This window comes from Polyodon spathula, chromosome 16, assembly GCF_017654505.1.
Source record: "Polyodon spathula isolate WHYD16114869_AA chromosome 16, ASM1765450v1, whole genome shotgun sequence".
NCBI lineage: Eukaryota > Metazoa > Chordata > Actinopteri > Acipenseriformes > Polyodontidae > Polyodon > Polyodon spathula.
This window is the reverse complement of record NC_054549.1, coordinates 23995479-24018544: the sequence shown is the minus strand read 5'-3', so window position 1 is coordinate 24018544 and position 23066 is coordinate 23995479. Positions and strand designations below refer to the sequence as shown.

At 42.7% G+C, this 23066-nt stretch overlaps 1 protein-coding gene across 13 annotated transcripts in view; it reads left to right on the top strand.

The window, feature by feature from the left end:
* Window positions 1-13624: 13624 nt before the first annotated feature.
* Window positions 13625-23066, top strand: part of LOC121329259 (sarcolemmal membrane-associated protein-like) — an 88924-nt gene continuing 79482 nt past the window's right edge. For 5 of the 13 annotated variants that reach the window (XM_041274777.1, XM_041274774.1, XM_041274776.1 and 2 more), the window contains exons 1-2: window positions 13629-14428; window positions 14750-15036. In XM_041274777.1, the coding sequence (XP_041130711.1) occupies window positions 14839-15036 (198 nt within the window). In that variant the 5' untranslated portion in view covers window positions 13629-14428; window positions 14750-14838. Of the gene's footprint in view, window positions 14429-14749; window positions 15037-23066 lie in introns of all 13 variants that reach the window. The other 8 variants (XM_041274781.1, XM_041274771.1, XM_041274779.1 and 5 more) reach the window with 6 other exon arrangements.

The window sequence follows — 23066 nt, the reverse complement described above, 5'->3', positions numbered from 1 at the left end:
CTCAGCTCCAACGCGGAGAAAATGACGTCGGCGGCGCCACATCCCAACATGGAGTAGTATGTACGGGGCTGAGATCTGAGACTCGCAAACCCTAATGCCCGGTTAGATTTTGTAACAGTATAGGTGTATGTTTATACTAAACTAGCTGATAAGTATTAACCCTCTTATTATCTTTTTGGTCTATTTGACGCGATACTGGTTTACATTGACCTTAAATGTAACATCCCCCCTCATTAGATGACTTTTCCTTTGTTGGGGTCAAGAACTTATAAACAGAAAATAAGAAAAAATGAGATTCAAACATAAGAATATAAGAAAGTTTACAAACGAGAGAAGGCCATTCGGCCCATCTTGCTAGTTTGGTTGTTAGTAGCTTATTGATCCCAGAATCTCATCAAGCAACTTCTTGAAGGATCCCAGGGTGTCAGCTTCAACAACATTGCTGGTGATTCCAGATTCCAACGATTATCAGTGTAAAGTGCCTCCTATTTTCTGTTCTGAATGCCCCTATCTAATCTCCATTTGTGACCCCTGGTCCTTATTTCTTTTTTCAGGTCGAAAAAGTCCCTTGGGTCAACATTGTCAATACCTTTTAGAATTTTGAATGCTTGAATTAGGTCACCGCGTAGTCTTCTTAGTTCAAGACTGAACATATTCAATTATTTTAGCCTGTCTGCATATGACATGCCCTTTAAACCTGGAATAATTCTGGTTGTTCTTCTTTGCACTCTTTCTAGAGCAGCAATATCTTTTTTATAGCGAGGTGACCAGAACTGAACACAATACTCAAGATGAGGTCTTACTAATGCATTCTACAGTTTTAACATTACTTCCCTTGATTTAAATTCAACACTTTTCACAATGTATCCAAGCATCTTGTTGGCCTTTTTATAGCTTCCCCACATTGTCTAGATGAAGACATTTCTGAGTCAACAAAAACTCCTAGGTCTTTTTCATAGATTCGTTCTCCAATTTCAGTATCTCCCATCTGATATTTATAATGCACATTTGTATTTCCTGCATGCAGTACCTTACACTTTTCTATATTAGATGTCATTTGCCATGTGTCTGCCCAGTTCTGAATATTGTCTAGATCATTTTGAATGACCTTTGCTGCTGCAACAGTGTTTGCCACTCCTCCTATTTTTGTGTCGTCTGCAAATTTAACAAGTTTGCTTACTATACCAGAATCTAAATCATTAATGTAGATTAGGAATAGCAGAGGACCTAATACTGATCCCTGTGGTACTCCACTGGTTACCACACTCCATTCTGAGGTTTCTCCTCTAATCAGCACTTTCTGTTTTCTACATGTTAACCACTCACTAATCCATGTACATGTCTTTCCTTGAATCCCTACTGCGTTCAGTTTGAGAATTAATCTTTTATGCGGGACTTTGTCAAAAGCTTTCTGGAAATCTAAATAAACCACGTCATATGCTTTGCAATTATTCATTATCGATGTTGCATCCTCAAAAAAATCAAGCAGGTTAGTTAGACATGCTCTCCCTTTCCTAAAACCATGTTGACTGTCTCCCAGAACACTGTTACCATATAGGTAATTTTCCATTTTGGATATTATTATAGTTTCCATAAGTTTGCATATAATAGAAGTCAGGCTTACTGGTCTGTAGTTACCTGGTTCAGTTTTGTTTCCCTTTTTGTGGATCAGTACTACGTTTGCAATTTTCCAGTCTGTCGGTACAACCCCTGTGTCAAGAGACTGTTGCATGATATTGGTAAGCGGTTTGAAAATAACTTTTTTTATTTCTTTGAGTACTATTGGGAGGATCTCATCCAGCCCAAGGGATTTGTTTATTTTAAGAGCTCCTAGTCCCTTTAACACTTTTGCCTCGGTTATGCTAAAGTAATCATTTAGTATATTTGCTATTTTTTTTTCTTCATCTGTGATTTTGCCATTTGTATCTCTTAAACATGTAACCTCCTCTTGAATGTTCTCTTGCTGTTGTAATATTGGAAAAACATTTTGGAATTGGAATTGGAATTGGTTTAAGCTCCCTTAGCAATGTTCATTTCTCTTTCTCTCTTGGCCTTCAGGGCTTCAGTAACCAGGGCTTTAGGCTAACTAATCATATTGCTTCTTTATCTTAAATTTGGAATCTCTCGATACATTTTTTTCCAAGTGGATTCCTTTAATACCAGGCAATTGATTATTATGTGTTTTTTCCACACTCTATGGAGCCCTCCTTTAAATATTTTTTTTTTAAAATGCATGTTTGATGTACATTATGGAAAGCTGGTATCAGCCAATGCTCTCTGCCTCAAAGCTCTGCACAGTACCTTGTGTGTTATGCACCCACAAGACTGGTAAGAGAATGGATTTTTAAAGCCTTGCTTTTGTAACTGGTTGTGGCAAAGTGCCCCACCCCTGGGCTATTTATTTGTGTTGTATGTTATGTGTAGTGTGTTCATGTTGGTGTATAGTCATTGGTACATGGCATATAAATGGGTCTGTGTAACACAAGTGGTTTAAAATGTATATTTGTATTTAGACATGAGGATTGCACAGCACTTCACGCGCAGGTAAAATGTAATAATATGTGAGCACGGGGAATTGCACTTTTTTGAATTCATGTGCAGTTGTACCGAGACTCCAGTTGAATGACTGATTAGCAATCGAGTCTCGGTACAGCTGCATAAAAGCAGCATGTTTTCACTCACTCGGGTTGTGTGTTCGGTCAGTGGAGAACGGGATTGGAGATGAAGGTAATAAGAATAGTTAAAGTTAAAATAATATCAGCTCACCGTGTTTGTCTGGGTGTAGCCATCTTATTTTCTTTCATTTTCTGTTATACAGAGAGAAATAAACGTTGCTGCCTTCCAGCAATTGATCGCCAGTGGTCTTCTTTTTAACAAACCATTCAGTAACATCACAACACAACGCAGATACAAGATAGCCGGAGAGTGAGCGCAGGCAGGGAAAGAGAGAGATGCAGTTTTCAGCTCTTACTAGCCAAGGAAAGAGACACACACACACACAGACAGGTTACTCTTTGCACTTAAAAAGTAAAGAAACACAATTTAAAAAAGCAGTCCAATCAAAGATGAAAGTGCAGTTCTAATAGTAACTGAGCCTCCCCCACACACGTCTCTCTAGCAGCTGTGTTAATGATCTGAACCCTGAGCGGCGGCTCTATTAATAACCCTGTAGTTCAGTTGAGATCCTTAATCTGTACTGAGAAGCTTCTCACAATGTCCTGGTGCAGTAGAGAGACAGAGATGGAGGGGAGGGGCAGGCTGGCAATCAGAGCTCTAACCTTCAGATAGACAGGGGCATCTTGATCGCTCTGGTCCACAGAGTAGCACAGTAATGCCTTCCTGCCCACATCTTTTCGGAATCGGAAACAGAAATGTGTGTCTCCATGACAACCTTTGGAAACAAAGAGAATTAGAGAGAGTGGGGAGGGGTGCTTGGAAGGGGCCAGAAGTGTGCTTTATATCGAGCAGTTTTCCTACACTAGTGCTAACCAGGGTTTAAAAATTAGATTTTGTTTAGAACAGCAGTGCCACCGTGTGCCTCGAATTAACATAAAGCTGAATTAACTTAACCCTGCAGAGCTCTATACTGGTATAGAACAACTCCACTCAACACTGCACAGCGCTCCAGTAGTATAGGAAAGAGAACTCTACTCAACACTGCAGAGCGCTCTAGTAGTATAGGAAAGAGAACTCCACTCAACACTGCAGAGCGCTCTAGTAGTATAGGAAAGAGAACTCCACTCAACACTGCAGAGCTCTATACTGGTATAGAACAACTCCACTCAACACTGCAGAGCTCTATACTGGTATAGAACAACTCCACTCAACACTGCACAGCGCTCTAGTAGTATAGGAAAGAGAACTCCACTCAACACTGCAGAGCGCTCCAGTAGTATAGGAAAGAGAACTCCACTCAACACTGCAGAGCGCTCTAGTAGTATAGGAAAGAGAACTCCACTCAACACTGCAGAGCGCTCTAGTAGTATAGGAAAGAGAACTCCACTCAACACTGCAGAGCGCTCTAGTAGTATAGGAAAGAGAACTCCACTCAACACTGCAGAGCGCTCTAGTAGTATAGGAAAGAGAACTCCACTCAACACTGCAGAGCGCTCTAGTAGTATAGGAAAGAGAACTCCACTCAACCCTGCAGAGTGTTCTAGTTGTATAGGAAAGAGAACTCCACTCAACACTGCAGAGTGTTCTAGTTGTATAGGAAAGAGAACTAGTTGTATAGGAAAGAGAACTCCACTCAACACTGCAGAGTGTTCTAGTTGTATAGGAAAGAGAACTAGTTGTATAGGAAAGAGAACTCCACTCAACACTGCACAGCGCTCTAATTGTATAGGAAAGAAAACTCCACTCAACACTGGGCAGCAGTGATTTAACATACTAATATGTATATCTTTGCATGGTCAAACTCTTTAATCAGTCCTATTCAGCACTGATATCATGCTGACCATGGCACAGTGAATAATCCTTGCAGTCTTTATGGTGCTGCAGCTCTGAGAACTTATCGCTAGCATGGAGGATTCGCAGGCCTTGGCAGTGATGAGGCCCTCCCACCAGCTATTTGCAACACCTTGCCAAAAACTGACAGGACATAGAAGAGCCCAAGCCAGGGGGCTACTCTCCCAGACCAAGCCAGAGCTCTGTGTGTGTGTGTGTGTGTGCGGGTGCTGTGAGCAGAGCGGCACTTTCCCTTGATGAGAGGCTGTGGGACTACAGCCTGGGCCTGGAGACATCGCCCTCTAGTGGTATAAAGGGGAATTCACCCACCGGATGCATGGGCTAGCAGAAACACTTGTCATAACACTGTCAGGTGGGGTGCAGACACCAAACAGCACTGATTAATGTGACAAGTCCACAAAGGTATTTAAATGGTTCTATAGGCAACCCTTAAAATCATCACTTTTATTGAAGAATGCAATTTAAGCACAGAATAATTTCTCACATATACTGGTTTGCTCAGTGTGATAAAGCGACTCGCAACAGGAAAATGCAGTTTTAACACAGCACATTGTTTTCATTTCTAATGTAAATTATCATGTTAAGGAGAGCCCATTTACACATATTGCAGTTATTTCCAACTTTTTGCAAGGCACAAACCCCAAAGTGTGTGCAGTGGTTATGTTTCAAGGACTTCAAACTGGAACCTCCCCTTCTGTTCACAGAAGCCACAGCACAGCGAGTATGCAGAGATGACAGATGGGCGCCCCGGCCCAGCCAGCTCAGACCATATTTATTGAGCATGTTTCAAAGAAAAACTACCTGCACCTTTATAACAGATCCTTTTTTTGCAAACAATTTCTCACAAAAATGTAAGGCAACATGTAAACAGCTTCTACATGCTCTGCAGTGCTGAGCCATGAATTCACACTGCATTCATCTCCAGCCATGTAAAAACACAGCTGATACACTCTGTACACAGACATGCAGTGCTGAGCCATTAATACACACTGCATTCATCACCAGCCATGTAAAAACACAGCTGATACACTCTGTACACAGGCACGTAGTGCACCCCCGGAGAATAACTTGTTCTGTGTTGAAGGAGCGTTGCTTTTTATAGAAAACAACTTCCCTGTCCCCACGAATGGCACTCCGGTGCAAGGCAGTGATCCTGTAATCCCTCCCAGTGCCCTACATCGCTCCCCTGTTAACACACAGCCAGCCAGAGAGGAGACACTCTAAGACAGGAAGACATTCAGAGACAGATGAGCAGGCAGATGGATCTTGTCCTCCAATGGAATTTCACACCCAAGCAGACGATGCCTCTATGACTAGCGCTGCAGTTTTCAAACTTTCCACACATAATCCCCACTTTCCATTTCCACAGTGGTCCCTGGAGTCTCACTGGGAGTTCTGAGCTAGCTGAATCCCAGTCCTGGCAGGGGGTGCACAGGGACAGAGCTGAGAACGGGCTGGAGATGCATTCACACAAGCTAACCCTAACCCTAACAGAAACCACTGAATACCGACCTCAGTCCTCCTGAAGCCACAGATTGGACATTGCAAGAGGAGGGTCAATAACTAAAGAATGTCCAAACCAAGCAGTTCCCTAAGTACATATAAAAATGTAAGAGAGACACAGTCAGATTGACAGACAGCCTCCATACACCCCTGTTCTGTGATACTCTCAATAACCTCTGCCAAAGAAGTTTTCATCTCACTGAGATAGTTTAGATGGTTTGCAAAACAGAGTTCTTAACCAAGTGTAGAACCAGATATTATGTTTTAAAAGGGAAATACATGTTTGCAGAAAGCAGGTGTTTCTATAATATTACAAAATAGGAGTGCACAGCAGATAAGATTTATGACATTATTTTGTAAGCTACATTTACAGATAATAAATATTTTTTTGGAATACCATCTGTTAAAGTTACTCTCCTGCACACAAAAATACAACACGCTGCTAAATACAGTCGGTCTTCACATTCATTGCAGTGCAGAGAGAAAGGGCGAGCGCTGCAAAGAATTGCAATGCTTCACTCTTCACATCCCTCTCCGCAGCAGTGAAGGATGCTGTCAGAGTGCTTTAAATACAGATGTTTATACAGAGCCATTCACCTTAATTGAATCAATTGAACTTTCCAGTGGACTGCCAAACACACTCTTTAATATACTCAGCGATTGAGATCAAAGTCATTACTGTACACAAGATAAATCTGCTTAAGTTTATGAGATCAGATCCAAGGGGATCGGAACTCAATTCATTGACCCTGCTGAGGGACCTTGCCCGCAGTCTGTGAGGAGAATGGAAACCCATCTGTGCAGAGAACCACAATCACCTTCAACACAACCACATACAGCATGGACCTTCTCTACTGAGTATCCAGCTTCAACACAACCACATGCGGCATGGACCTTCTCTACTGAGTATCCAGGGTCTCTGTGAAATGCTGATATCCCTGTAATCACCAAATTTAGAATGTCTAATTAAAACGCTACAACAGTCTCTAAGAAAGTGAGTGTCAGTGATGAAAACACTATGAGCCGCATTCTGAGTAGTTCTAGATAAAATAAATAAATACAAGTAGTGCAGGATATTTGAAGGAGCAGATCTGTATTTGCATCATAAAGCACTCTGACAGCATCCTTCACTTCTGTGGAGGGGGATGTGAAGAGTGAAGCATTGGAATTCTGCATCACAAAGCACTCTGACAGCATCCTTCACTGCTGTGGAGAGGGATGTGAAGAGTGAAGCATTGGAATTCTGCATCACAAAGCACTCTGACAGCATCCTTCACTGCTGCGGAGAGGGATGTGAAGAGTGAAGCACTGGAATTCTGTACTCAGTAGAGTGATAAAGCAGTAAAATATGCTTAGTTTTTTATATGCAAAAGTGCCCTTTTTTGCCATTCCCTGTAAATTTGTAAACGTAAACACTGCCCACTGGTGCTTTCATACTTGATGTTAACTCAGCCACTTAACTCAGACACAATCATGTCTTTCACCTCAGGAAGTCCTGCATTTGATTCTGCCAGGTCACACTACAATGTAGTTCTGGTCTGTCCCTATCCAAGGAGACATTAGTGTAACCCACATCACACAATCACAAGCACATGAATGGAGAGGGGCCTGGGACTGGCATCACACAGTCACAAGCACATGATTGGAGAGGGGTCCAGGACTGGTATCACATAGTCACAAGCACATGATTGGAGAGGGGCCCGGGACTGGCATCGCACAGTCACAAGCACACGATTGTAGAGGGGCCAGGGACTGGCATCACAGTCACAAGCACGTGATTGGAGAGGGGCCAGGCACTAACAGACACATATAAAGACAGCCACATGCACCAAGCCAGCAGCTACAGGAAGGTTTTTTTTTTTTTTTTTTATTGAAACACTTGGATTTCAACTTTCTTTTTTGCACAGATAATGTATAGAGCTCCTGTATCATTCAGTGCAGTGTATGTAACATTCCAAATTCCAATTTCCATTCAAACAGCCATGTGATTCACAATCCACTCAACAAGAACTGAGACAGATGAAGACATACAGTGGCACTCCAAAATATAGATTCTTCTTGAATTTAACCTCCAAAACTTTCTGCAATGGTGAATGTATTCCCAGTTTTGACCATCACTATACAGTAGCAGATACCAGTGAAAGTAATTGTCTCCCTGTGTGAGATTGTCTCAGTGAAAGTAATTGTGTCCCTGTGTGAGACTGTCTCAGTGAAAGTAATTGTGTCCCTGTGTGAGACTATCCCAGTGAAAGAGCCTGCTCTCTAACAAGACTGGATTGATCTGCTCCGGCTGTCTCAGTGTGGAATCAACATACGGCCAGCCAAAGAAAAAAAGCAAAAAACAAAACATCTGTTTCCCAAATTTTGGACCAAGACGCACAGTCATCAAATGAACAGATCAAGCTTAAAATACTGACCTCTTTATCCGTGAGCTTGGAATGGTGTGGGTATATTACCTGGAGGGTAAAATAACACACATGTATAGAGATACAGAATCCTTTAACAAACAAAGAGCACAGTGAGGTTACTGTGTGTGTTTTATCAGTGTGTGGGGTTCAGGTTTCCTTCACTCTTTCTAAGTTATCTGGGTTTTTCCAATAGTTCACAGACTGCAGTAAAGGGCTAGTAAGTAGTCAGTAAGTATGGCAAATAAACGGCAATGCAGGAATGGAACTATAGCTCCCATTGCACAGCAGTTTGCTCCATTCCTGACTTTATTATGAGTTTAATAAGACACACCTGAGATTATAACCTATACACTGGGGCTAATCAAGCTTGTTATAACTTGGAATGGATGAAACTGCAATGCAATGGGAGTCTTATCTCTCTCCCTGTGTTGGGTCCAGTGTGATCAAGTTCATGATCTTGTCTGGGCTGCAGTGGTCTCTGCACTCCCATGGGCTACAGAGGGAATCTACAAACCCAATCAAACTCAAGAGGTTCATTGAAGGACTCGCAGGTGCGTCTATGTTGTTTGTACTGTTCATATTGTTTCATCACATTGCTTCTGTAAGGCTGGGGTGAAGCATCAACCCATCGTATTGTTTCATTTTATTGCTTCTGTAAGGCTGCAGTGAAGCATCAACCCATCATATCGTCTTATCACACTGATGGTTCAAGCATGTGCTTAGCTGTTGTTTGTTTGCTCATTTTATACCAATACACAAATAGAGGAAAAATAATTATTCAATACGCTCATCCTGGAGCAACCCAACGTCCTCTCCCTCAGCCTCCAGAACAGCAGAGTCCCTGCTTCATACTGCAGGAGCCCAAGAAGTGGGCCTAGGCACATTCCCCACCATTGGGGACACAGTCATTGTACTGGTGCAGGGATCCACCTTCACCAGAGGGGACAAAGACCCGACTTGCCTGTCCAAGCCTAGCAGAACAACAGACGCCATGCTCAAAAAAGCATATGCGCCGACAGCGATGTCAGTGCGAGCAGTGAATGCAATGGCGATACTGGTGCTTTACCAGACCCAGGTAGCGGAGAGGCTGCAGGAAAGGGCAACAGAACCAGATGCAGGGGAGCTTCAGGCGGTGGCAAGGGCGATGATTGACCTGATGGGGGAGTTGGGTCAGGCATCAAGGAGGTCTCTAGCGCCGCTGGTGGCCGCTCAACGGCATTCATGACTAACCCAAGCCAAAGTCGTGGAGACCGAGAAGGTGGCGTTATTGGATGCCCCATTACACCGGGGCAGACATTTGGGGCGACCATTGATGTGAGCCTTGAGAGGTCCCACAAGGCCACAGAGGTTGCCTCCAAATTTTCGTGCCTTCCTGCTTACCGCCAGCGCACGAGGTGGCCTTCACAGCCTGCAGGGGCAACTGGGCCTGAATGCCACCCTCCACCCCAGAACATACAAGCAGGCAGAGGAAGAGCCAGGGGTAACCGGTTCTCAGGCTGGAGACCGAGGCCAGGGCCTAAGAAAGACCCCCTCCCAAGCCCAAGGGAGACCTCCCCTGAGGGGCCCTGGCTGCCACCAACCCCCCTCACAACCGGACTGACCAAAGGACATGACCCATGGCAAGGCTGCACCCAGGACTCCTGGGTGCTATCGACAATTAGACATGTATACACTCTATAATTCCGCTTAGGTCCGCCAGCTTTCAAGGGAGTGCTTCTTACAACCGTCGAACCAGTAAGCATGATACTCCTTCAACAGGAGATCGCCAATCTTCAACAGAAGAATGCTGTGCGCTTGGTAAACCCAAGCGATGCCTTCAGTGGCTTCTACTACAGGTACTTCATGGTGCCCAAGAGGGACTGCGATTTGAGACCTATCCTAGACCTCAGGGTACTCAAACAAAGGAAGTTCAACATGTTGACAGCACAACGTATCCTCCAGTCCGTCCAGCCGGGTGACTGGTTCACATCGATTGACCTACAAGACGCTTACTTCCATGTCCCGATCTGTCATGTGCACAGGAAGTATCTGTGCTTTGCCTTTCAAGTCCTGGATGCACAGGAACTTGCGTTCCATCAGGGCAGTCCACCTCCCTGATGTGGATAACAGCAGACCTCCTGTCCAGAAGAGCTCCAGACAGCTCAGAATGGAGACTGCACCCTCAGGTGGTGAAACAGATTTGGGAGAGGTTTCATACTGCACGAGTCGACCTCTTTGCCACAGCCTAGTCCACTCATTGCCCCCTGTGGTTCTCTAAGGAAAGAGAGAAGGGGGTCCCCTGGGAGTAGATGTGTTAGCTCACCCCTGGCCACAGGGGATCTTGTATGCGTTCCCTCTGCTACTGCTATTACCGCTGACACTAGAGAGGATCAGGGTGGAGAGAGCACAGGATTTGTTGGTTGCACCCCGATAGCCAAGGCGCTTCTGGTTTGCTCTCCACTCCAACATGTTGTTGGGACAACCGTGGCAGCTCCCACTGTGCAAGGACCTCCTGAGCCAAGCGGAATGGTTATTAAGGCACCCGGACCCAGCCCAGCTCCAACTTTGGGTCTGGCCGTTGAACAGAGCCATCTATCCAGACAAGGTTTGCCAGATGCAGTGGTAGAGACACTACAGTCTGCTAGGGCACCAAGCACTAGAGCCCAGTATACATATAAATGGAAAGTTTTCCAAAACTAGTGCATTGCCGAAGGTCACGATCCAGTGACTGGCCCTATTGAGACAACATTAACCTTCTTACAACACCTGTTTGATGTGGGAAAATCAACGTCCACTCTGAAGGTATACCTGGCAGCAGTATCAGTGTGCCACGACAAAATTGACTCTGTGTCCCCTGGGGCACACTTCCTGACAGTACAGTTTCTTAAAGGGGCTCTGAGTCTTAGTCCTCCCATGAAAAGCATGGTCCCCAAGTGGGATCTGAAACTGGTATTGCAGGTCCTTATGCATCCTGTTTCCTTGAAGGTGACGTTTTTAATATCTATTACGTCTGCAAGACGAGTAAGTGAGCTTCATGTTTTGCCCATTGCTGACACATGTATGGCTTTCACTGGCAATGACTCGCAGGTAATATTAAGAACAAATTCAGCCTTTTTGCCAAAGGTGGTCTCACCATTCCATATTAACCAACCAGTGGTTTTGGAAACTTTCAGACCTCCCCCGCATGAGTCAGAATCCGGTTCGGGCTCTACGCTGTTACCTGGATAGGACGGCATTTTGGAAACAGTCCAACCAGCTGTTTGTCTGCTATGGGTCCCGCTCTAGAGGTCAGGCCCTATCGAAGCAACGTCTAGCGCACTGGGTGGCAGATGCAATATACTTGGCGTATGAACAGATGGACTCCCCCTTGCCAAGGAACATTACGGCCCATTCCACCAGGGGCCAGGCAACTTCGTGGGCTTTCCTTCATGGTGCCTCCTTGGATGAGCTTGCCTCGCTAGGAGAAACCCTGGGCTGTGTCTGCCAATGGATCCACTCAGAAGACTTGCTGTGCAGGTACATGCACCCTGCAGCGATTGCTTTTAGCCATGAAAGTAAAAAATTTGTGTGGTTTGTTTGAATCCGGTTGTGCCTTTGGGGTTTGTGTGGTTTGTTTGAATCCGGCTGTGTCTTTGGGGTTTGTGTGGTTTGTTTGAATCCGGTTGTGTCTTTGGGGTTTGTGTGGTTTGTTTTAATCCGGTTGTGCCTTTGGGGTTTGTGCGGTTTGTTTGAATCCAGTTGTGTTTTTGGGGTTTGTGTGGTTTGTTTGAATCATTAATTACAGTCTGCAATCACTGGTTTGAGTTATTCCTTGTGCCCCTAGTGGTCATTGAGGTAATTACAGCCTGTAATTACTGGCTTGAGTTGCTTTCAGTTGCTGAGGTGTCATGACAGGTCAGATCTCCGAAAGTATTCTCTTAGCTACAGTTACTTAAAATCGAGCACTGCGGCTTTAATGAAACTTCAAGAAGACTGTGTATTCCTGTAGAAACTTCTAGCTAGAGTTTCCAGAGATCTCCTTTAGATGTGACAAAAACAAACAAAAAATAAAACGGACCCATCCATTGCTCTTTTTTCTTTACTCTGAATAATAATGTTTTCTTTGCACTGGGCCATGCGTTCCACTGCAGTTTTATTCAAACCTCAAACAAACCGTACCCAGAGAAACAATGAGACAATGACAAATGTCCAGGAGCAAAGTCTCCTTTTGCAACGGAGGAATGCAGAGTGATTGATTGTGGAACACCTTCACTTTAATTGCCAAACATCCTTCATTTTGTATACAAAGATATGCAATGAGACCCAGAGCACTGTGCACAGGGAGTCGCTCACCATTGCAATGGGAGGGATTCATCAAAGCAGTGATCCAGCAAGGTATTTAATACCGGCGCTTGCTTCCTTTGACTAAGAAGCAACCATAAGAGCCCTCCTTCACTTCTGATACATGTGCAACATATATTCCTGTATAAGACTGTATGTGTCCAGGCTCCAGCATGAAATGGGTTAAGGCAAACACTAAGGTATGTAAACACTGAGGCTACCTCCTAAATGCAGGCTGCATATTTAAACTGTTTAAAATGTGAGCTCTCAACTATTAACACCACTGGTATTTAAACAGTTCTTGAGGGATTTTTCAGAGCTGCAGTCTTACCCATCCTGACTGAAACTGACTTGCACAGGTTATGCTTCTTTTCTGAATTGCAGAATACATTCCATTGCATAACATTGGTCAGACATTTTAGGGACAGCCCATTAAATTTACATAAAAATGCAAAACGCATTCACCCTTCTTCAGTGCATGTTACTTGGCCATAAGACAATTATCTGCTCCTTAACTTCTACACCATGGGCATGATGTAGGGTGAGGGATAGCATATGATACCTCGGGCTGTTTCAGATTTAAAGTTTACAAATTTCTCTCCCGCAGCAAAATACAGACAGCAAGAGTGCAGAGCACAAACTGCACTCTCTCACTGTGTGTAAGACATATCCGTATTTAAAATATGATGGTTTGCTCGATCCCAAAGCTGGTGACACCCCGTCGTCACGTGGGCGTTTCCAGCCTCCTTATTGCCCTTCTATTACTCCAATCGTTTTCTTACAGTGGAAAATACGTAACGCCCCGCTCTACCTTCGTTCCCATTGGAGCACTCTTCAGAGCACCTGTTGCTTGATTCGAGGAGCAGCTGTCATTACCGCCCCCCCCCCCCCCCCCGGGCTCGCCCCTTTTTCGCGCTGCTGCACTGGTCGCGCGCCAGGTTGAGCACGAGCATATGTGTGAATGTGCTTCTAGACAGTATGGCTGCCGTTACCAACAGTATCGGGGTTTGTCCTCACTTTCACCGGGGAAAACAGTAACCTGCAGCGGACAGGATCGTTCACACCCCCGAGGGACACCGCCCAGCGACAAGACAGCAGATGGCTTAAATAGCAGATTCTTCCCATATAGCTGCAAGCTGGTATACAGCAGCGAGAGGGGAGGAGAGGAGCGTCTTGTGTGGAAATTTCCGTGTATGTTTTTTTTTTTTTTAAAAGGAGGGGATTTGTTTTGATTTGCAGTTCAGAAAGTTCACGCCGCCGCCGCTGCTGCCTGACAGCAACCTCATTTACTACCTCTAAAACGGGGGGTAGGATTTTAACTGGGCCCCCGGTTGCTTGGACGTGGATCCCCTATTGGAATATATATGAAGTTGAAGATGCTGTAGGGATGCGAAGACTCGAGGTTGCGCGTTTGTTGCTCCGGTAAATATTTATACCAAGACTGAAAGGGGAAGAATGTCGATTTGTCTGTATAGACAAATGTGATGAAACTGATTACCCGCTAGGTTACAAGCGCGGGGAGCGGCACATTAAACCGAAAGAGTCTTTCTTTTTAAATATATTTTTTCCAAGAAGAAAACTGAACAAAACAAAAAGCGTTTTTTGGATTAATGTGGGCTTGAAATTCTGGCCTAATAAAAGTAAGCCGAAGAGAGAGACATGCTCGGTCATGAAAGTGCTTGATCAGTAAGGCACTGTTGAGCTGGGCCGATTCTGGTATGATAAGGTGTTTTTATTCATCGTGCATATAGGTAAAGTTAAAGTATTTATTCTATAAAAAAAAAAAATACAGCACACGGCTTAATTAATTGACTTGTTTCATAACTATTACATAGTCCAAGTTCGTTATATCATCATCAGTTCCTACTGGTTTCTTGTGAGCAAAGCTTTGGTATATTGAAGCTATGGAGACGCATTTTTTATGGAAGAGAGGATACTCCTGATTACTGGCACTGCTAATATAGAGTGACACAATGATGGGTGGACCTAGGGATCGACCACATGTATATATTGGTTTGTAAGACTATGTATAGATAATATTTGTATTTTTTTTCTTCGTTGTTATATTTCAGTTTTTGGAGGTAGTCGTAAAGTCGCCAGCCTGGATCAAGAAACGTTAACTTTCGTGCCTGGTTGGAGCGACGCCCCCCAGCTGTCATCGATGCCTTCTGCATTGGCAGTCTTTACCTGTCGGCCGAATTCACATTCCTTTCAGGAGCGCCATGTGTACCTGGACGAGCCGGTCAAGATCGGGCGCTCTGTGGCTCGCTGCCGACCGGTTCAAAACAACGCGACGTTTGACTGCAAAGTGCTGTCCCGGAACCACGCTCTTATCTGGTTTGACCACAAGACGGGCAAGGTAAGAGCAGTCTTATTTCGGTGAAATGTATTACAGCCGCAGGTATGCAAAGCAGATTTAGCGAGGTACCCACCCCGTATGATGCAGAGTAGTGCACACACAGCAGCACGCAGGCTTAGTCTGACGCGAACTCATTGGCATCGCTGACATTTACGTAACCTCAGGTGTGTGGATATTATTGTTGTTATTTTTGCCACAAGATACCTGCATTCCTAGAGATATGTGCCTAATTTAGTAACGTAATAAGATTGTCAGTGAATTAAAAAAAAAAAAAACTAACAAAAACGAGCCAATACGTTGTACTGGAGCAGCACATCTTGAAAATGGTAAAACTATGAATACAATGTAAAGCTAGTAACAGAGCAAAACAAAGCGCTTTTCAGGTAAACCGTGCGTCTGTTTAGGCCTAGTGGTTTGTGGTGTTTCAGAAGGCGGTTCTGTTTATTTGTAGCCTCGACATTCAGCGAGGTGTTTCCTGGAACACGGCGGTTCATTATCGATTGAGTTGGTAGCACCTAAGGGAACTGTGTGATGTTCATTTACCAAGAACACGTGTGGATATGAAGAATGATATGTCTAAGCCGGACAGTTATACCCTCCCATCCTTTTCAATGCGGAGATTCACTGTGGTATAACCTTGGTACAGGATCTGCATGCAATACTCTAGTTTACCTTTCTTTACTCAATATTTCAGCGTTCACAGACTTTAACAGAGCCTGAGCGCTATTCTGTTTCTACGTACTGGTAAATTTTGTTTTAATTACAGGTAAATACTTGTCAAACAACTGTGTTTTCAGTTTTCTCCAGCCCTTGCTCCAATGCCAAAAGCTGAAGGATATATTTTGTAAAAAAAAAAAAAAAAAAAAAAAAAAAAAAAAAAAATTGAGATTTTTATCCCAAATGTACAGCCCTCCTTAAATCGGCTATCGTGGCTTTTAAAAAAAGCATAATCGTCCCAACAAAAAGAACAGTTATGTTTTAATGCAGAAACACAGATGTTCTTCCAGGTAAGGATCTTATTGAATGTACTAATGTTTAAATGTTTCATGAGATCTTGAAGCACACATGCCTGCCCTGCAGTGGCACTGACTTGAAACACATGTCTTGTAAATCGGTTACAGAGTTAGGCATTTTCTTGTAAAAACTAAATGTTAAGAATGTAAAGAAAGTAAGCACATTTCACTTTAGGGAATCATTAATTGGCAAATTATTGTGCCTTTAACTAGCGACTTTAGAGACTGCAGTGTGCACTTTAGAAATAAGGGTTTGCATTGAATTTGCCTCTCAAATGAGGAGATTCTAGGTTAGGACTCAAAGATATATTAAATAGTGGGAATTAACGATTAGTCTAAAAAACGATTCAAATTAGCTGGAGTTCACCATCTCACAGTATTGACTTCAATGCAGTCTACTCTGAGCTGCGTGGCTAGCAACAGTACAGTTAAATACCCACATGTGCTAGTGCAATCAGTTGCCACAGCTGTCTAGTAGTGTTTAAATTCATGAATTGATTTCATTAAAAAATTATGTAATAGCAGGCCATCATGAATGGAATAGGTTTGCTTGAACAAATGATCTGTAATCAATATTTTTCTTTCTTCAGTTAATATTATAATATATAGATAACTTTTTAGTATTTCCCTGTATGTAAAACACTTTTATACAAATCCGGTCATGTCACAATGCTGGAAAATCACATATCATATCAGATAGTGAGAGAAATTCAGTGTCAGTTCAGAACTGACTTTAGGTTGCAGGTGTGGGGGAGTCTCCCTGCACCCAGTCCTAGATCAGCCAGCAATCTGCCATGCTCTTCCAGAGGGTAAAGACTGACTGCAGGCACGCATGAGACTTGCAGCACTTGTGTTGCTCCAGGAATAATCTGGTGAGTTGATGTAGCAGGAACTGGTTTGCTGTCAGAAGATCATTATATTAATTCCTCTCAGCATGAGGGTTCTTAAAAACAGGACTGGGTGCAGAAGTAGTGTGATTCCCGATATCTGTGATAGGTCTAACAGCGTTGGGAAAGAATCATTCGCTTTCATAGCAGTCTCACTACTGTTTCTGTCTTTATGCTTGGAATCCTACATTTGATAGAGCTGCATATTATACATTTTGAAAGCAGTACATTGGCTACCAGGAAAGTGGTGTTGAATTATTACATAGTTTAGTCCTTCATTAATCCTTCATATCGCACATCATGCAAAGTAGTTCAGTACCTTGAGTAGATGTTGTAGAAGTTTATTAAATAATTAATTGCAGTGTACAGGTAGTTGATTTAACTAATAATATAGAATGATATAGTGTTTCAGGTTTATTTAATTAAACACATTTTTGCATCTGTATAAATTTGTTTTCAATCAAGCATTTATTTTCCTCAGAAGTTGTGTTACTCCAACTGCAACACCTGATTTGTGTACATTTTGCATTCCGCTGTGTCCATAGAGATATTTTGTAAATCTTTACTCTCTCACATCTCTATATAATGGGCTGAGCTGAAGAGCTCTTGCTTGTGGTTTTAGCTCGGTTTACAGTCACACAGATTCAATGACTGGGAAACCAGATGGCATGAAGAGAGCTTTCTGTATCCAGGGAGGATCAGTTTCATGTTGCCATTCTCCAATACAGTAGTATGACCTCTTCACTGTCTCCCAGCTACATCAATATAAAAAGGAGCACTGTATTCACTTAAATACAGTGTGCTGTAAGTTACTGTTAAAATGTGAAAACAAGGCAAGCGCTACATAAAAATTTCTAGACATGTTCTTTTCCCCTCTGTAATGTAGACACGGTCTTCCATATTGGAAGGTCCTAGTGCCGATTGTTTGGTAGCTAATCTGTATTCCATATTGAGGGTTGATTTCCATTGCATCCCAGGACTTTAGTACAAATGTGGAAAGAATACCTTGATACAGATTGATGTCATTTTTCCAGATAGTATTTTTAATTTCTGCCAAAATAGTTTAGCAATGAAAATTATATTAGACAGACCTCACAGTCCTGCTTTGCAAACATTTCTCCTGAAGAGTTTCGCACTGTCACTATGTAATGTCTTTCATTGCTTTCCCCTCTGCAGACCTGGGTTCGAGTCGGGCTCTGTTTGGTGGTTTCAATTCAGCACATGTTTCGGGGGGGGGGGGGATTGTTCCATATGAAGGCTAGCTTCTGATGCAATTTGTAATATTTCTTTTTATTACCAATCAAACCAATGAGCAGCGGAGTTGTAAGGTGGAAATGTACTGTAATACCTTAAAATCCTATATTTTATATGGTGAACTTTGCTAATTTATTAGGAACATGGCATTGTTGACATGCATTGGCATCTTCTATCAAGACACCAGGGTCTGTTCGTACAGTTGATCCAAACAGAAGTGATGATTATAGTAAACCAGCTAATTACTGTTTGAGGAGGAGATGGGTTGCAGAGATCGGGAAGGCATGAGGATCATCTTCAGTTGGTATTCAGGTATCTATGTACATTTTGAAAGATGCCTGGGCTGATTTTACATGTTTTGTTCTTTTAAAACTTTTGAACCTTGTGTGATTAATTAGTGGATTGGTCACAAATAACATACTCCAGTGGGCTTGTTAAGTACTATCTGAAGTAGCGTAATGTATCTTAGTGTAGTTCTTCTCATCATTCCCTTGTGTCAGGTCTTTATGACCCGTGGTATAGCTTGTTCTCCTTCACCGAAGGTTCACATTGCTCTTCAGTCTGATCTGGGACAGACAATGTATTTATTGGTGTCACACTGGGCACTGCTAGTCAAACAGTACTTTCACAGTGAAACATCACAGTAGATAGACTGTTTGTAAACCAGTTTTGTTTTGGAATCTAATTAAATATTTTGTGTTCATCTTCAGCTCAGTTCAGTTAGTATTGCAACTCCGAAGCTAGCACATACTCGAAAGCAGAAGACAGAGGTGTGTCTGCCTATTCAAAGAGCTCAAACATGGGACAGGCCCTTGCAAATATGAGATTCTAAGTTAGACATGAAAGCAGACTTATTTCGGAGAATTACACAAATGTTAAAACCTATATATTTATATTTTGTAAAATTTTAACCCAGACATTATAATTAAATACATACACCATAATGCAGATTCATGGTTTTAAACATATTCCTTACCCAAGCTGCTGCTTTGCATAAATCTAGAATTCATAATGCACTTGTTTTTTACGGTTACTGCAAAAGCAGTATGTATGGTCCCTACAGAATGTACAGTATGGTTCATTTACTGTTGACCTAGAAATCCAATTACAAGCATTAGATTAGGTAAGATTAGCATTTATATTTAAACTTACTGTAAAGGCACCAAACAAGGGGAGTGATTCAGCAGTAAAGATCAAACAAAGCCTGGTGTTTTTCTTAAACTTCTGTTATTTTTACAATTTGAGGGAACCCAATTGAACTACTTCACAAGCAGAGGTAAAAATTTCGGCTTCGTACACACGCACACTGCGGTTAGCTTGACAGCCGTATTAACAAAGTGCACTTGCTGCATTGTTTGTTGTACACACGCCTTTCATTACTGAAGTGAGTGCACTCCCTGGTTAAACTAACAACTGAACTCGGACCACCATTACACGACATTCGTTAGGTCTGTGTGGCGGCAGCATGTAGGCTGTGTTTTTGTTGATTTTGGTAAAAGGCACAGTACGTAATTGCTTAAGAGCTCGTCAAGCACAGCTTTGTTTTCTGCAAAACCAAGTGAGACGCCATTTTGCTTGTTCTGCACTGCTAAATAGTGGAGACGATCTGCAGTACCATGACGGTAGATCGAAACATTTGGGCGATCTGCCGACCAGAAGGCTGGTAGGAACAACTTGAGTGTTTTCCAAATGACTGGATTAAAACTGTATGCATGTCTAAGGAGTCGTGTATGCATCTTTGTCACTTACTGACATCTTTGCTGGGGTGCCAAAATACACAGATGAGACGTTTGGTATCGGTGGAAAAACGAGTTGCGGTCGCACTGTGGCTTTTGGGGACACGGATTGTCCCTGTGACAAAGACAATGATTCTTGGTGGTAAATTTCCCTCCCGACTTGTGAGGGCACTAAATAACGGGAACAGAATACTGTGGACTACTTGGCCTGACACTTCGTTCTGAGGGTTAAGAAAAGAGAGGAAAAGAGAAAAGTAGTCCAGAAAAGAGAAAATGTAGAAAAGAGACAGAGCTTCGGTACGCTAACTCATTGACCTGGAAGGTAAATAATGTGGCTGCCGCTGGTTACAGGAGCGGCTGCAATTGTTTACCAAGGGGTCATGAGTGACGGTATAAATAGGGGTCGAAGCAATGTATCTGTTCCTTCGTTTGGTTTAAAAGAGAGACCCCCGTGAGGAATAAAAATGTTTTGAGTTTTATTTTGTTTGTCAGTACTTGTCTTGTGTTATATATTACTAGACTGCTAAACACAATTCTGGAGCTGTTGCCAGAGGCCCGCACAAACCTGGAACAGCACTGTATCACAATAAATTGTATTTGCACCACTAGGACTAATTAACGCACTAACGGACTTGAGTCTGTGTTTTGTGTTTTGTGTGGGTGTATAGTAAAAACAGACTATTTGCGGGGCAAACATGGGGATTATAATTTAAGTAATACATGCTGCTATATTACTTATCACTATTATTTACTGCCCGCTTTATCCCCAAGTATATGTAGAGTACTCCAAATTTAATTAAGTGGTCAGCTGAGTGTCAAGGGGCATTTGACTGTTAAGCGAAGACTCTGTCAGGCCGCTACTCTCATCACACCAGATTTCACCAAGAGATTCATCCTCCTTTGCCTTAATAACAGCCTCATAAACACGAGGCATTTGGTTAACAAGTTTCAGCAGGAAATCACCCGACATGTCTTCCCAGCTCTTCTGCAGCAATTCCCAGAGATGTAGGGCACTTGTGGGTAGCTTTGCTATGACTCTTCTGTCTAGTTCGTACCATACAAGTTCTATGGGATTGAGGTCTGGAGACTGGGCAGGCCAGGTCATTAGATTGAGTTGTCCTTCACTTTCCTTCTTTGCCAGGTAGTTCTTGCACAACTTTGAGGTGTGTTTTGGGTCATTATCTTGCTGAAGAATGAAGGACTGCCCAACTAGCCGTAATCCTGATGGAATGGCATGCCTCTGAAGTGTGCTATGATAGCCATGCTGGTTGAGCTTGCCATGGACTTGGTAAAGATCACCAACTCTGTCACCAGCAAAGCAACCCCAGACCATGACACTGCCTCCTCCATTCTTGACAGTGGGAACCACACATGCAGAACTTATGCGCTCACCCTCTCTGCGTCTTAGAAATACTTGGCGGTTGGACCCAAATATTTCAAATTTTGACTCAGACGTCCAGTTTCTGTGTTTTTTAACCAAGGCAAGTCTCTTCCTCTTATTCTGCACTCTTAACAATGGTTTCTTTGCAGCAATTCTTCCAGTTAGGCCAGCTTCACGCAATCTCCTCTGAACAGTTGATTTTGAAACATCTGTACTTCTAGTAGCTTTTAGCTGAGCTTGTATTTCAGGGGCAGTTAATCACCGTTTTTGCAGACTTGTGACTCAAATTAAGTTGTTCTCTGATTCTGAGGTCACCCTTGGCCTTCCTGACCTTGTTTGGTCCTCATGAGTGCCAGTTTCTTCAAATCGTTTGATGGTCTTGGCCACTGCAGTTACAGACACTTGCAAAGTTCTTGCAATTGGTTTTAAAGATTGACCTTAATTTCTTAAAGTAATTACAGACTGTCTTTTTTTTTCTTTGCTTAACTGAGCATATTTTACTATTTTCTGCTCCCTTACATTCAGGAATGACAAACTTGTGCCTATGCTACCTGTATTTATAGTAATCATGGACCCTCACCTGTTAATAATAACTGGTGACAAAAGGTTAATTGGGTAATATGCTAGTTAACTCAGAGCACGTCTAACAAATACACTTTTATACTTAGACCAGTGTTCTAACACTGTGTTATACACATTTCAGACTTTTAACTGACTTGGGCTTCAGACTGAAATCCCCTTGCTTTGGGTGACCATTTAATTGAAATTGGCAAGATTTATATTTTCATTAAAAAATTAAATTTTTGAATGCAATTCACTTATGATTATAAGCTTATATAAGTACACGTATCATATAATGAAATATTAAGCGTTTGTAGACAAGTTTATACAGTTAAAAGCATAGATAATCATGAAAAATCTGGTTTCAAGCAGGTGTACTCAAACTTTTGACTGGTACTGTATATCAGCAAAAAGATGCTTCCTCAGGAGCACAACTGCTCTGAAGTTGAAAAGGAGTGTTAGCCCATTAAGTGGGCTACTCACTCCTTATGATACTACCTGTTGGGACATTAATTTGATCTTGTTATAGACAACGCCCCACTCAAGTGGTTAAGCACAATGAAGAATAGCAATGCCCGGATAACTTGGTGGTATCTGGTATTCCAGCCCTTCATGTACCACTTGGTACATCTTGCAGGGAAAGACCACCAAAATGCAGATTATTTTTCCCGGGAGGTGGGAGTAACGGGAAGGGTAGATTCAGCCGAGTGTTCCTTCGGCTCCACTCTGAGCGGTGGGATATGTGACAAAGACGATGATGCTTGGTGGTAAATCTCTCTCCTTGTGATGGCACTAAGTAACGGAAACAGAATACTCTGGACTACTTGACCTGACAATGCGTTCCGAGGGTTAAAAGGAAGTCGGTCATGTAGAAAAGAGACAGAGCTTTGGTACACTAACTCATTGAGGGCAAATGATGTGGCAGCTGCAGAGCATAAAAAGCAGCTGCAATTGTTTACCAAGGGGTCATGAGTGACGGTATAAATAGGGGTCGAAGCAATGTATCTGTTCCCTCGTTTTGTTTAAAAGCATTTTGAACTGTAAGAGACCTCGAGATTCACGCACCAACAGACTTGAGTCTGTGTTTTGTGTGGGTGTATGATAAAAATGGGAATATTACTTGCAGGGCAAACATGGGGATTATAATTGAAGTAATACACGCTGCTGTATTACTTAACAACAACAACATCATCATTAT